Source organism: Ovis aries, chromosome 2 (genome assembly GCF_016772045.2).
Source record: "Ovis aries strain OAR_USU_Benz2616 breed Rambouillet chromosome 2, ARS-UI_Ramb_v3.0, whole genome shotgun sequence".
NCBI lineage: Eukaryota > Metazoa > Chordata > Mammalia > Artiodactyla > Bovidae > Ovis > Ovis aries.
Window position 1 is genome coordinate 175,470,585 of NC_056055.1, and position 16,261 is coordinate 175,486,845.

The window sequence follows — 16,261 nt, forward strand, 5'->3', positions numbered from 1 at the left end:
CCCGGTCTTGTTTGTGTTGACTGTACAGAGCTCCTCCATCTTTGGCTGCAAAGAGTATAATCAATCTGATTTCGGTGTTGACCATCTGGTGATGTCCATGTTTAGAGTCTTCTCTTGTGTTGTTGGAAGAGGGTGTTTGCTATGACCAGTGCATTTTCTTGGCAAAACTCTATTAGTTTTTGCCCTGCTTCATTCAGCATTCCAAGGCCAAATTTGCCTGTTACTCCAGGTGTTTCTTGACTTCCTACTTTTGCATTCCAGTCCCCTATAATGAAAAGGACATCTTTTTTGGGTGTTAGTTCTAAAAGGTCTTGTAGGTCTTCATAAAACCGTTCAACTTCAGCTTCTTCAGCATTGCTGGTTGGAACTTTATTATATAGAGCAGAGGTAGGTTCACTGCAAAATTGAGTGAAAAGTACAGGGAGTTCTGATATACCCTCTGTCCTCAGAAATCTACAACCTTCCCCACCATTGCAATTCTGCAGCACAATGCACATTTTTACAATCATTGCACTCCACTGACACATCGTTATCATCCTGTGTCCATAGCTTACGTCAGGGTGCACCCTCAGTATTACACATTCTATGGATTTTGACAGAGGTGCAATGGCATGTATCCACTATTGTGGTATCCCATAGAATAGTACACTGCCCTGAAAATTCCCTGTGTTCCACCCAGTCATCCTTACCTCCTCTGTAGTCCCTAGGAGCCGTTTATCTTTTTACTGTCTCCATAGGTTTGCCTTCTTGACTGTGCTGGGTGGTTGGAATCATACAGTGTAGCCTTTTCATATTAGCTTCTTTCACTTAGTTATATGCATTTAAGTTTCCTCCAAAGCTTTTCATGATTTCATAGTTCATTCTTTTTTAGCACTGAGCATTATCTTTTTTCTTATTATATGGAATTGTAAACATAAGATTTTTTTTCCTGTTCTACTTTTTCTCAGTTTTATTAAGATATATTTGACAGGTATTAGTTTTTTTTAACCATGATGTCAAAATGTAATTATCTTGATTGTGAATGGAAAAATAGGTGACAGAATTGAGTAATAGCAAATCTTTTTCTATTTTTGAAAACAAAAATTTATTTTAATTGGAGAACAATTACTTTACAATATCGTGATGGTTTTTGCCATGCATCTTATGAATCGGCACATGCATACCTATGAATAGATATATGTGTGTCGCCTCCATCATAAAACCCCCTGCCCAACCCCCTCTCCACCCCGTGTCTCCAGCCTGTCACAGAGCGCGGGCTGTAGGTGCCCTGCTTCATACAGCAGACTCGGCACTGGTTATCTGCTGTACATACGGTGCTGCGTATGTCTCAGTGCTGTTCTCTCAAATCGTCCCATCCTCTCCCTCTCCCACTGCATCCAAAAATCTGTTCTTTACATCCGTGTCTCCTTTGCTGCCCTGTACACAGGATCATATGTACCATCTTCAGATCCCATATATATGCATTAATAAATGGTATTTGTCTTCTTTGTGACTTATTTCACTCTGTATAATAGGCTCTAGGCTCACCCATCTCATTAGAACTCACTCAAATGCATTGGCTTTTATAGCTGAGTGACATTCCCCCATGTATATGTACCACAACTTCTTTATCCATGTATCTGCCGATGGACAGCTAGGTTGCTTCAGTGTTCTAGCTATTGCAAACAGTGCTGCATTCAACACTGGGGTTATTAATGTATAAAGTTTTAATTGTGTGCAGACATAAAGCATTAAAGGAAGTCAAAATACTTCAGTGAACAGATTTCAGTAATTCAACTTATAGCAGTTGTAACTAAACTTACTTTTTTTTACAATGCCAGCACTTAGTTGTTTTTTTATTTTAAAAAAGAAATACAAGGAAGAATTTCTTACTGATGACAACTAAATGGTGTCTGTCATTTTTTCACACAGAAGTTTCATCCATTCACTATACGTTTCTAATCAGTTCTACATGCAAATACATGTTTTTAATGTTTTGGGTACTATTCCTGTATGTTTGCTATCAAAATACATAAACCTAAAAAAAAAAAACCAGTATCAGCAATTTACAGGTTTCTCAAAATAACACTATGTATTAAAGTACCACCAAATCCCACTAAAATGAAGCTATTTAATTGTTAATATTAATAATTGTAATGCAACCTAACAGGAAATTTTCCTTTGTTAATTATTCTCTTATAGCTATTTTCAGTAGTTTTGGCTCCCAGAAGACCATTGTGAATTTTGTGGACTTGTGTGGGGTTGTCACAGTGATAAAGGGATGCTATTAGGCCAGCTGTCTTGCTGTCTAAGTTCAGTACATCCACCAAATGTAATACCTACCCCTGGTGCTTGGTGCTTCCAACTCCTGATCTCAAAGATCTAGAGGATAATTTCCCTTTTGCAAACATTTTTGAGGTGTTGCTTGCTTTCTTTTGTCATCTACTGCTTGTCTGACTTCTAAACGTTTGTTGAATATCCTCTGATGTTTTTTCTCTCCCAATCTCTTGTTCATAAGTCATTTGTACCTTTTTCCCTGCCTTTGCTCTCAATTCAGTGGTTCAGAGGAAGAAGAGCTCACCAGGTGATCTGTCTGCTGGGCGTAAAAGCTCAGTGGGAGATAATGTTGCCTCCTATAATTGTAGAAAATGTTTTAGGTGGTTTTGGTTGGTACATAGCCTGACTGGTGTTCTGGCAGTTAGTGCTTAATTAGGGCTAGATCTGCTAAACACAGTGCCTTATGTGAGGTCACCCAAAATGCCAGTGGTATTCAGGGTTATCAGTTTTGCTCAGCCTTATATTCAGTTCAGTCACTCAGTTATGTCTGACTGTTTGCAAACCAATGAACTGCAGCACACCAGGCCTCCCTGTCCATCACTAACTCCCGGAGCTTGCTCAAACTCATATCCATTGAGTCAGTGATGCCATCAAACCGTCTCATACTCTGTCGTCCTCTTTTCCTCCTGCCTTCCATCTTTCCCAGCATCAGGGTCTTTTCTAATGAATCAGCCTCGTATTAACTCAACGTAAACACTATGCTTAAACATTAACATTTCCTATAGCTGAGAGTAATGTATAATCTTATTCATTACTATTTCTAAAGAAGAGTTTTTTGAAACTAATTTGCATTCAGTAATAAAACTAAAAACAGTATCATGGCTCCTTATCTTAAAAGGAAGAGCGCATTGAATAAATTGTTTTCTTACTCTAGCATCCAGATTTGCTACATTTTTTTTCTTCATACTAACAGATATTTTGGTAAAAGACCTCAGTGGGATTGCAGAGGGGCATCAAATCTTAATGAACTTCATCAGCTATTAAGTGACATAATGATTAGAAGATTAAAGGCTGAAGTTTTAACCCAGCTGCCCCCTAAAATCAGACAGCGTATTCCATTTGATCTTCCATCAGCAGCAGCCAAGGTGAGAACCCATGTTTGATTGAAAGTCTTACCTGAAATCATTTTAAATTATAATATGAAAGATTGCACATATTTCACAGAAGGAAAAAATTCACTGTCTTAAAACAGCTTTAATTAATAAAGCCATATGAATTGTCTTATATCATTTCAAGAAAAGAGCAGGAAGAATTTAAATTTATTCATCAAATAATGTGAAAAGATTCAGTATCTTAGTCTTTAAAAAATATATTTCTGCTGAATGGTGAAAAAAACACTTCAATTGCTGCATAGACTTAGTACTAAGAATTCTAAGTATTTGTAGGATGTGAAGCCCAGTAATTAGCAAGAAAAGTTCAGTTTCTTGCTCTTAAGTACACGTAGCTGTCTCCTAGAATAATTTGGTTGCATCCCCTGATTCTGGAAATCTTAAAACTCTGTGACCATGTTGTAGGATGTGAAGTTCAACTTACTAGAAAACCAAAATTGTGTTTTTCCCAGCCCTTATCACATTTACTTTTGGGGAGTACGATGCTTGTGTAATCTCTGAAATTTCTTCAAATCTGGACATAACTATCAGCAAATACTACTTATTGCCTTGTTTTATCTTGAAAGCTTAAAATAAGCATTTAGTATATTAAAAAAAAAACACTGAGCAATATAAGTAAAATAAAAGTGGTCTTATTTCCTGTATCCATTTTTTTAAGAAAAGAAAAAGTGTCAATATCATATCACTTTTTTTATGTGACAGTATTCTCCAAGTCTTAAGGCTTATTTAAATAAAATCATAGCATTAAATTAAATACTGTGCTACCATATATATTTTTGCTACTGTGCATTGTTTCTGTTTTTACTTAAAGTTTTTATTTTATTTAAATTTTTTCTTAAATTTTTTTTTTTTTTTTTTGCTCTACTAAATGTTCCTTTGTAAGAGAAGGCTGCAACTGTTTGATTTATGGTATTAGCCAAGGGCTTGGTTTTCTCCCACACCTAGTCATTGCTTTCTGTCATTAGCACAAACACGTGTCTGACTTGCCTCCACACTGATGTTTTTAAATGAACACACTGGTATCTTTGAGAATCTATGTATATATGTATTTTTTATATATTAAAAAAGAAAATAAGTAGGACATGATTCATTATTACATTATTTGCTGTCATTTTTATACTGTATTTCTAAACAGTGTCATTTTCTCCTTCCTAGGAATTGAATTCCAGCTTTGAAGAGTGGGAAAAATTAATGAGAGCTCCATATTCAGGTGCCACCGAGACTGTCATGGGGTTGATTACGCGCATGTTTAAACAAACTGCTATTGCCAAGGTACACATTACCTGACCATCCTGTGTTTGTGTTGATACAAGTTATTTAATGTATTTAATTTTTTTAAATTAAGCAACCTAGTTGCATACTGCATCATGTCTTTGCCATTTAATTTTTTTAAGTATTTATCATGGAAAACTTCAGACATATTCAAAGTAAACAGTATAATGAGCACTGTTATACCTGTTCATATATATATATATTCATATTCATATATATAAATGTGGAGTAGGATTGTGGTGCTTATTTGTTTGGCTGCATTGGGTCTTAGTTGCAGCATGTGGGATCTTTGTTGTGTTATGGAGGGTCTTTCATAGTGGGGCGCAGGCTCTCGTTATGGCTCACAGACTGTCTAGTTGTGGCATGCGGGCTCAGTAAGTCGTGGTGTGAGCTTCGTTGCTCTGCAACATGTGGGATCTTAGTTCCCAAAAAGGGATCAAACCACTGTACCCTGCACTGCAAGGCAGATTCTTAACCACTGGACCACCAGGGAAATCCCCTCTACCTGTTCATATATTGATCCTTTTCTTTAGATGGGTATACTTTGATGAGGGAGTATATTTTATGCTTTCTCATTGAAAGGACTTACATATATTCATCATTTTTGCCAGCTTTTGCCATGGTCTTACTACAAACTGGCTACTATTAATCTTTTTTATATGTCAATCATTTTTAGTTGGTATTATGTTTTTACATTCCTCCAGATATAGTTGTGTTTACATTCTGTTTGTCCTAAAGTGCAAGTTAGAGTGTTAGTTTTTAAATCTCAATATGACTATCAGATAGATTCATCACACATTGTTTGTTGCTGTTTTTGCCAGGATTGTTCAACTATATGTGAATTATACCCTCAGAAACCTCTTTAAAAAACTATGTTGTAAAGGAAATCTCAGATTTGGAGAAAGATGACATGTTACCATTGAACTTATACATGCTAATATGTCATCTTTCTCCAAATCTGAGATTTCCTTTATAACATAATTTTTTAAAAAGAGGTTTCTTAGGGTATAATTCACATACAGTGAAATTCTTTTTAAAACATACTGTTTGATGAAACTTAACATATATCGTTAATCACCACTACAATCAAGATAGAGAACATTTCTATTACCCCCAAGTTTCCTCATGCACCTTTGTGGATGTTTCCTTCACACCTCTCTAGACTTTGGTGTTCACAGATCTGGTTTCTATCACTATTCAGTTCAGTTCAGCTCAGTCGTATCTGACTCTGCAACCCCATGGACTGCAGCATGCCAGGCTTCCCTGTTCATCACCAACTCCTGGAGCTTACTCAAACTCATGTCCATCAAGTCGGTGATGCCATCCAACCATCTCATCCTCTGTCATCCCCTTCTCCTCCTGCCTTCAGTCTTTCCTAAAATCAGGGTCTATTCCAATGAGTCAGTTCTTTACATCAGGTGGCCAAAGTGTTATATCACTCTAGTTTCGTGTTTTTCAGAATGTCACAAAAATGGAATCCCATAGTATATAGCTTTGTGTCTGGCTTATTTCACTTAGCAGAAAGTTTTTGAATATTCATCCACGTTTTTGCATGTGAAATTGGTTTTTTCATTTTTATTGCTGAATAGTATTTCAATATATGGATATATTAATATTTATATATCTATATTAATGTAACAATTTTTAGAACTTCCTTTACCAGTTAGTGGTTATTTGGAGTAGTCTCAATTTGTGCTTTTATGAACACGTCTATTATAATCATTCATGTGCAAGTCTTTGTATGAACACATTTTCATTTGCCTTGAGTAAATAACTGGAACAAAGACTGCTGGGTCATATGGAAAGCATAGACTTAACTTCATAAAAAGCTGCCCAATTGTTTTTCAAAGTGTATAGCATTTTGCATTCCAAGTATCAACATAGGAGAGTTCCAGTGTCCTCCATCTTTGTCAGCACTTGGTATTGTCAATCTTTTTTAAAATTTTAGTTATTCTTTTTGGTATGGGTGGTGTCTCGTGGTTATTTTAACTTACCTTTTCTTAACGTCTAATGATATTGAACATATTTTCATTTGCTTTTTAGCCATTCATTTTCTTTTGTAAAGTGTCTGCTCACATCAACCCATACTTATACTGGGTTATATGAGCCCTTGATATATCTTACATATCTGTCATTTACAAATAATTATTCCAAGTCTGTGGATCCATTTCTGTTTTCTTAACATTGTCTGTTTCAAGAACAGAAATTTTAAGTTTTGAAACAATCATGTTTATCAATTATTTATCTTCAGTTCAGTTCAGTCTCTCAGTCGTGTCCAACTCTTTGCGACCCCATGGACTGCAGCACTCCAGACTTCCCTGGCCATCACCATCTCCCAGAGCTTACTCAAACTCATGTCCCTCGAGTCAGTGATGCCATCCAACCATCTCATCCTCTGTTGTCCCCTTCTCCTTCTGTCTTCAATCTTGCCCAGCATCAGGGTCTTTTCCAATGAGTCCGTTCTTTGCATCAGGTGGCCACAGTATTGGAGTTTCAGCTTCAGCATCAGTCCTTCCAATGAATATTCAGGACTGATTTCCTTTAGGATGGACTGGTTGGATCTGCTTGCTGTCCAAGGGACTCTCAAGAGTCTTCTCCAACACAACAGTTCAAAAGCATCAATTCTTCTGTGCTCAGCTTTCTTCATGGTCCAACTCTCACATCAGTACCTGACTACTAGAAAACCCACACCTTTGACTAGACGGACCTTTGTTGGCAAAGTAATGTTCTGCTTTTTAATATGCTATCTAAGTTGGTCATAAGTTTTCTTCCAAGGAACAAGCGTCTTAATTTCATGGCTGCAGTCACCATCTGCAGTGATTTTGGAACCCAAGAAAATAAAGTCTCACTGTTTCCATTGTTTCCCCATCTATTTGCCTTGAAGTGATGGGAATGGATGCCATGATCTCAGTTTTCTGAATGTTGAATTTTAGCCAGCTTTTTCCCTCTCCTCTTTCACTTTCAAGAGACTCTTTAGTTCCTCTTCACTCTCTGCCATAAGGGTGGTGTCATCTGCATATCTGAGGTTATTGATATTTCTCCCAGCAATCTTGATTCCAGCTTGTGCTTCCTCCAGCCCAGCATTTCTCATAATGTACTCTGCATATTAGTTAAATAAGCAGGGTGACAGTATATAGCCTTGACATACTCCTTTCCCACTTTGGAACCAGTCTGTTGTTCCACGTCAAGTTCTAATGGTTGCTTCCTGACCTGCATACAGATTTCTCAGGAAGCAGGTAAGGTGGTCTGGTATTCCCATATTTTGAAGAATTTTCCACAGTTTATTGGGATCCACACAGTCAAAGGCTTTAGCATAGTCAATAAAGCAGAAGTAGATGCTTTTCTGGAATTCTCTTGCTTTTTTGATGATCCAGCAGATGTTGGCAATTTGATCTCTGGTTCCTCTGCCTTTTCTAAATCCAGCTTGAACATCTGAAAGTTTATGGTTCATGTATGTTGAATCCTGGCTTGGAGAATTTTGAGCATTACTTTGCTAGCATATGAGATGAGTGCAATTGTGTGGTAGTTTCAACTTTCTTTGGCATTGCCTTTCTTAGGACTGGAATGAAAATTGACCTTTTGCAGTCCTGCGGCCACTGCTGAGTTTTTCAAATTTGCTGGCATATTGAGTGCAGCACTTTCACAGCATCATCTTTCAGGATTTGAAATAGCTCAGCTGGAATTCCATCACCTCCACTAGCTTTGTTCATAGTGATGCTTCTTAAGGCTCCTTAAGGCTCTAGGTGAATGATCACACCATTGTGGTTATCTGGGTCATGAAGATCTTTTTTGTACAGTTCTTCTGTGTATTCTTGTCACCTCTTCTTAATATCTTCTGCTTCTGTGAGGTCCATCCCATTTCTGTCCTTTATCGAGCCCATCTTTGCGTGAAATGTTCCCTTAGTATCTCTAATTTTCTTGAAGAGATCTCTAGTCTCTTGAGGAGACTATAAATCTCTAAATTATGAATTTACTTTTTTTTTTTTAATTGCACTAGGTCTTCATTGCTGTGCATGGACACTCTCTAGTTGTGGCTAGCCAGGGCTACTCTTCGTTACGGTGCACTGGCTTCTCATTGTGGTTGCTTCTCTTGTTGTGTAGGGGCATGGGCTTCAGTGGTTGCAGCATGTGGACTCAGTAATTGTGGCTCATGGCCCTAGACTGCATGGGCTTCAGTAGTTGAGCACACAGGTTCTAGGGTGCAGGCTCAGTAGGTATGGCACACAAGCTTAGTTGCTCTGTGGCATGTGGAATCTTTCCGGACCAGGAATCGAACTCATGTCCCCCGCATTGTCAGGTGGATTCATATCCACTGTACCACCATGGAAGTCCTCAATTTTTTCTTTTATGTTTTATGGTTTTTGAGTCCTAATTGATTTTTGCTTAATCCAGATTCAAAAACATTTTCTCCAATGTTTTCTTCTAGAAGTACTATAACCTTACATTTTATTTGTAAGTCTATGAGCTAGTTTGAGATAATTTTTTAAAATATTTGTTTATTTATTTGGCTGCACCTGACCTTAGTTGCAGCATGTAGGATCCAGCTTCCTGACTAGGGATTGAACCCAGACTCCCTTCACTGGGTGCATGGAGTCTTAGCTACTGGACTACCAGGGCAGTCCTGAGATAATTTTGTGTGTGTGTGTGTGTGATATAAAGTAAAGGTTGAGGTTCAGTTTGGTTTTTGTTTTTCTTACATATGGATTTTCATATTGTTCCAGCCTTCTTTGTTGGAAAGACAGTTTCTCCCTTATTGAATTATCTTGGTACTTTCATAAAAAATCACTTGGTTATGTACGTATAAATCTGTTGCTGAACTCTGTTCTGTTTCATTGATCTATGCATCAGACCTTAGAGGAATACTACACTGGCTTGATTTACTCTATAATAAGGCTTGAAATCACATAATGTTCACCTCTACTTGATTCTTTTTCCAAATTGTTCTGTCTCTTATATGTCCTCTGCTTTTCCTTATGATTTATAGGATTAGCTAGTTTAATATATACAATTTTCATTGGAATTATGGGTGGGATGATTTGGGAGAATGGCATTCTAACATGTATACTATCATGTAAGAATTGAATTGCCAGTCTATGTCTGACGCAGGATACAGCATGCTTGGGGCTGGTGCATGGGGATGACCCAGAGAGATGTTATGGGGAGGGAAGTGGGAGGGGGGTTCCTGTTTGGGAACGCATGTAAGAATTAAAGATTTTAAAATTTAAAAAAAAAAAACTAAAAAAAAAAACACCACAAATACCACTGGAAAAAAATAAAATAAAATAAAATAAAAGTGTTAACGTCAGACCTAAGCCTAAGCTGAGAAGCTGATCCTGGGTCCTCTCCTTGGAAATCTCAAAATTAAGATAAATGTAGGATGTTTGGCCTGAAAACTCCTCATCTAAAGCTTTGAGCTTGGACTTAACAGCCTGTGTCACAAGAATTGATTGTCTTTAAATTGAGATATAGTCAACACAGTTTCTATTAGTTTCATGTATATGACATAATTATTTGATATTTATGTCTATTGCAAATTGATTATCACAAGGTGTTCAGTTAATATCCATCATTATATATACTTGCAAAATTTTTTTCTTGTGGTGAAGACCCTTAAGATTCATCCTTTTAACAAACTTCAAACATACAATATAGTGTTATTAACTATTATCACCATGCTGTAACTACATCCCATGACCCATTTATTTTATAACTGGAACTTTGTACATTTTGACCTCTTTTACCTGTTTCACTCTCCTCCCATTCTTTGTTTTGCCTCTGTCGACAACCAATCTGTTCCCTATAGTGTGAGCTTGGTGGAGGGGAGGGTAGGTAGTTTGTTTTTTCAGATTCCACGTATAAGTGAGATCCCAAGGTATTTATACTTTCCATAGTAGCTATACCAATTTTCATTTCCAGCAGTAGTGCACAAGGGATCCCTTTCTGTGCATTCTTGCCAGCACTATTTTTTTCTTCCCTTTTTTGATAATAACCAGTCTAACAGATGTGAGATGGTATTGAATATTCTTTTCTTAATATTATTGAATCTCCTGATCCATAAAAAGTGTTTCTTTCTCCTTTGGTTTAGGTCTTAAATTTCTCCCAGCAATGTTTTCTAATTTTCTTGAATACATTTTGTTAGATTTCTTTCTTGGTATTTCATGTCTTTTATGCTGTTATAGATAGAATTTTTAAATTTAAATTTCTACTTTTTCATTGCTAAATATAGGTTTGATTATTATATATTGACCTTTTATTTTGTAATCTTACTACACTCACTTATGAGTTCTTATGACGTTTTGGTAAGTTCTTTGGGATTTTGTGCATAGATATCATTTTGTCTGCATATAAAGATACTTTTTTTTCTTCCCTGTAATCTGTATGCCTTTTATTTTTATTGCCTATCACATTGAAGGAACAGAAGTATAATTTTGAACAGAAATGGTAGTGTTAAATAACTTTCCCTTGCTGCTGCTCTTAGAATGAAACCATTCAGCCTTTTGCCATTAATTCCAGTGTTTTCTTTAAGATTTTTATTGATGCTCTTTTTTAAGCTGAGAAAATTTCCTTCTTTTCCTAGTTTGTTGAGAGGAGAGATGAGACATAAAAAGTGTTTTCCTTTGTCAGAACAGTGTTAGTAAGAAGGTAGCTACCAGAAAAGTGGGTAAGAAGAAGACAGCTAAAATGTAACAAAATTATGCAAGGTAAGTGTCCTTGATATTTATCCTAGAGAAATGAAAACTTAGGTTTTACACAAACATCTTTACAGGAATTTATTTATAATAACCAAAAACTTGGAAACAACCCAAATGCCCTTCAAACAAATTGTAGTACTTTAATATAATGGAATATTCAATTAAAAGGAATGAACTGTTGACAAATGCAACAAATTGCATGAATCTCAAGAACATCGTACTAAGTGACAGAAGTCAGTATCAAAAGTTTACATACATCATGGCACCATTTTTACATTTTCAAAATGATAGAATTATATGATATGATAGAATTACAGTGATAGAAAATATCATTATTCCCATGTAATTTTCTAGTTTTGAATTGCACTGTAATTATATAGGAAATGATATATGTATCTTCTGATTAGGAGAAGCTAGGTTAAGAGCACAGGGGAGCTCTATAGTACCTTTGCAACCTCTCATGTGTCTAAACATTTCAAAATAAAAGTTTTAAAAATGTATATAGGTAGTAGACAAGGAACCTGGAGGCTACAGTTCATGGGATCACAAAGAGTCAGACATGACTGAATGACTGACACACACAGTAGACACAATATAATCTGAAGACAGAAAAAATTCACATTAATCCCAAAGAAGGCAGAAAAGGAACAAAGAACAGCTACATCAAACAGAAAATAATTTGGTAGGTTTAAATCCAGATTTCTCAATAATTGCATCAAGTGTGAATGCTCTGAACCCAGCAATTAAAAGACAGTAACTTACTTTGGCCACCTGATGCGAAGAGTTGACTCATTGGAAAAGACTCTGATGCTGGGAGGGATTGGGGGCAGGAGGAGAAGGGGATGACAGAGGATGAGATGGCGGATGGCATCACCCACTCGATGGACATGAGTTTGTGTGGACTGTGGGAGTTGGTGATGGACAGGGAGGCCTGGCTTGCTGCGATTCATGGGGTCATAAAGAGTCGGACACATCTGAGCAACTGAACTGAACTGATACACTCAGTATAATGCTAATCGAAATCCCTGTAATATTTTTTATACAGATTGACAAACTGAATGTAAAATTTATGTGGCAACCAATACAAATCACTTCCTGTAGCCAAAATAATTCCAAATGAAGTTGGAAGACTCCCACCATATAATATAAATAGTTACTATAACATTGCAGTGGTATAACGTTGCAGTGGTAAGACTTTGTGATGTTGGCATAAGGATAGACATTTAAACTAATGAACCAGAAAAGAGAGCTTAGCAGTAGATATTCATCAGTTCAGTTCAGTTCATTTGCTCAGTCGTGTCCAACTCTTTGCGACCCCATGGACTGCAGCACGCCAGGCTTCCCTGTCCATCACCATCTCCCACAGCTTACTCAAACTTATGTCCATTGAGTCACTGATGCCATCCAGCCATTTCATCCTCTGTCATCCCCTTCTTCTGCCTTCAATCTTGCCCAGCATCAGGGTCTTTTCCAATGAGTCCGTTCTTTGCATCAGGTGGCCACAGTATTGGAGTTTCAGCTTCAGCATCAGTCCTTCCAATGAATATTCAGGACTGATTTCCTTTAGGATGGACTGGTTGGATCTGCTTGCTGTCCAAGGGACTCTCAAGAGTCTTCTCCAACACAACAGTTCAAAAGCATCAATTCTTCTGTGCTCAGCTTTCTTCATGGTCCAACTCTCACATCCATACATGACTACTAGAAAACCCACACCTTTGACTAGACAGACCTTTGTTGGCAAAGTAATGTCTCTGCTTTTTAATGTGTTGTCTGGGTTGGTCTTAACTTTTCTTCCAAGGAACAAGCGTCTTAATTTCATGGCTGCAGTCACCATCTGCAGTGATTTTGGAGCTCAAAAAAATAAAGTCTGTTGCTGTTTCCATTGTTTCCCCATCCATTTGCTGTGAAGTGATGGGACTGGATGCCATGATCTTAGTTTTCTGAATGTTGAGTTTTAAGCCAACTTTTTCCCTCTCCTCTTTCACTTTCATCAAGAGGCTCTTCAGTTCTTCACTTTCTGCCATAAGGGTGGTGTCATCTGCATATCTGAGGTTATTGATATTTCTCCCAGCAATCTTGATCCCAGCTTGTGCTTCATCCAGTCCAGCATTTCATGATGTATTCTGCATTTAAGTTAAATAAGCAGGGTGACGATATACAGCCTTGACGTACTCCTTTTCCTATCTGGAACCAGTCTGTTGTTCCACGTCCAGTTCTAACTGTTGCTTCTTGACCTGCATACAGAGTTCTCAGGAGGCAGGTCAGGGGTCTGGTAATTCCATCTCTTTAAGAGTTTTCCACAGTTTGTTGTGATCCACTCAGTCAAAGCCTGGAGATATTCATACTGATCTTAAGAAAGGGCACAAGATAATAGGGAAATGATAGTCTTTTCAACAGCTGGTACTAGGGCAGTTAGATAAGCAAAAGGAAAAAAAAATGAGCCTGGATCATTATTTCACACCATACATAAAAATTAACTTGAAGCGAATCATACATATATAAAAGTAAATTTGTAAAATTTTGGTAGCATACATATTTTAAAATATCCCATCCTTTGGATGGGAAGATTTTTTTTTAGATAGTATACAAAAAGCACATTCTTTAAAGAAAAAACAAATGGGACTCAAACCCTTAAAATTTATGTTGTTCAAAAGTGTTACTCAAACCCTTAAAATTTATGGTGTTTGGAAGTGTTACATATGAAAGACATTGTGGCATTGAAAATGCAAATGCAAAATATAGATGGGAAGAAAATATTTGCAATACATCCCCCCAGTTCCATTTTCCCATATCATAATTTTTTGTTTGATCAGTGTTCATTGTTTACACTATAATGACTCTGTTAAACACTTCACAATTGAGCTACAATTACATTTCTTTTCTTTGACAACTGTTGTTTTTCTTAACTGTCTTGTTTTTCATTTGTTTGCTTGCTCACCTAGCTTTCTTTGTTCTTAGTACTGACTGTAGAATACAGCTTAAAAGAAAAGAATATGCATGAGAACCTTTTAGATAATTTCCTGCATTTGATAAGAAACCCAGTTGGAAGTCAGAAGTGTTGATATGCATGGGTGCTGTGTCACTTCAGTTGTGTCGACTCTGCAACCTTATGGACTGTAGCCCTCTAGGCTCCTCTATCCTTGGGATTCTCCAGGCAAGAATACTGGAGTGGGTTGCTATGCCCTCCTTCAGGGGATCTTCCCATGTCTCCTGCTGGGAGAAGCCTTTATATATTAGAACAGTTTAGATAATTTCGTGCGTATGGTAAGAAACCCTAGTTGGAAGTCAGAAGTGTTGATAGTCAATAGGAAGTTGCACCTAATTCTTAGAATCCTTGAAGAAGAGTAAAGAGATGAAAAGTTAGTTGTTCCAGCTTGGAACATATTCCCAAAGATTATTGGTAGCAGAAGGCTACCCCGACTTCCTAGATTTCAGTCCTTTTACTTTCCTGCCTATTAGAACCTCTGTCCTCAACCACCTATGTAAGTTGTAACTGTTATGTCTATTCGTGTGCTGTAACCAGAAATAATTAGTACATAGCATTACCAGATTGGAATTCTTAATATATTGTCCCCAGAAATATTATTGGTATCCAGTAGAGTCCAAAGTAATTATAGATAATACAGTTTACCTATGTTGTAGTTGTAGGTAACATTGAGGGGAGGTATCTTACATTCAATATTGTTTCCATGAGAAAATGTGTTTCACAGTTCTCTCAAATCCATCTGTTAATGAACTTTTAAAATACCACACATTATAAATTGGTAATTGTATTGTGTGCTTACTAATGTAGCTTCCTTTCTTTGGCTAAGTGTTTTCCTAACTAATTCAGCAAATATTTATTGAGTGCCTACTATGTGGCAAGGATTATGCTTGGTGTGAGAGAGGCATGGTGAACAAGACATGGTGTCTATCTCTCACAGAATTTGGAGTCTGTTGGGGAAGACAGTAAAAATAAATGTTCAACTACAATAGAGCATATTGAGTGCCTGAAAAACAGGACATTGAAGAGGGACATGGGAGAAAACACTTGGTCAAGTCTTGGGGGTTCAGGATTCCAAGGAATGAACAAGTAAGATGTGTAATTATCCTAAGGGTCTGAGCAATCAGATATTGTGGAATAGGGTAAAATGATATGATTTGCACTTCACAAAAAGAACAGCAGCTACAGGTATGCCACGTTTTGTTGAACCTCGCTTTATTGCACCTTGCCGATTACATTTTGTTGTTGTTGTTGTTACAAATTGAGAGTTTGTGGCAACTGTGTGTCAAACAAGTCTTCTTGGCATTATTTTTCCAGTGGCATTCACTCACTCATGTCCCTGTGTCACGTTTAGGCAATTCTCATAATATTTTAAACTTCGTCATTATTATTATGTTTGTTACGGTGATCTCTGATGGAATCAGTTATCTTTTGTAATTCTTTGGGGGTGCCTCGAACAGTGTCTGTATATGCCGGTGAACTTAACTAAGATATTTGTTTGTATTCTGACTGCTCCACCTCTGTCTATTCCTCTGTCTCTCTCTCTCTCTCCCCTCAGGCCTCCCTATGTCCTGAGACACAACAATGCTGAAATAGGCCAGTAAATAGCCCTATAATGGCCTCAGCAGCATTCAAGTGAAAGGAATAGCTGCACATGTGTCTCTTCACATCAAAAGCAGAAACGATCAAGCTTAGTGAAGAAGTCATGTTGAAAACTGATGTAGGCTGAGAGCTGGGCCTGTTGCACCTAATAGTTAGCCAGGTTGTGACCTCAAAGGAAGAGTTCTTATAGGAAATTAAAAGTGTTGCTCCAATGAACAAAACTTTCTTACTGATGATATGGGAAAAGTTTTAGTGGTCTGGAAAGACAATCAAACCAGTCACATCAT

The 16,261-nt window shown here is 37.2% G+C and overlaps 1 protein-coding gene across 5 annotated transcripts in view; it reads left to right on the forward strand.

Annotated features, from left to right (window-relative positions):
• Nucleotides 1-16,261, forward strand: part of ZRANB3 (zinc finger RANBP2-type containing 3) — a 296,619-nt gene that overhangs the window by 201,513 nt on the left and 78,845 nt on the right. For all 5 annotated transcript variants that reach the window (XM_042243938.2, XM_060410091.1, XM_012138942.5 and 2 more), the window contains 2 exons: nt 3,230-3,401; nt 4,581-4,697. In XM_042243938.2, coding sequence (XP_042099872.1) covers nt 3,230-3,401; nt 4,581-4,697 — 289 coding nt within the window. The remainder of the gene's footprint in view (nt 1-3,229; nt 3,402-4,580; nt 4,698-16,261) is intronic.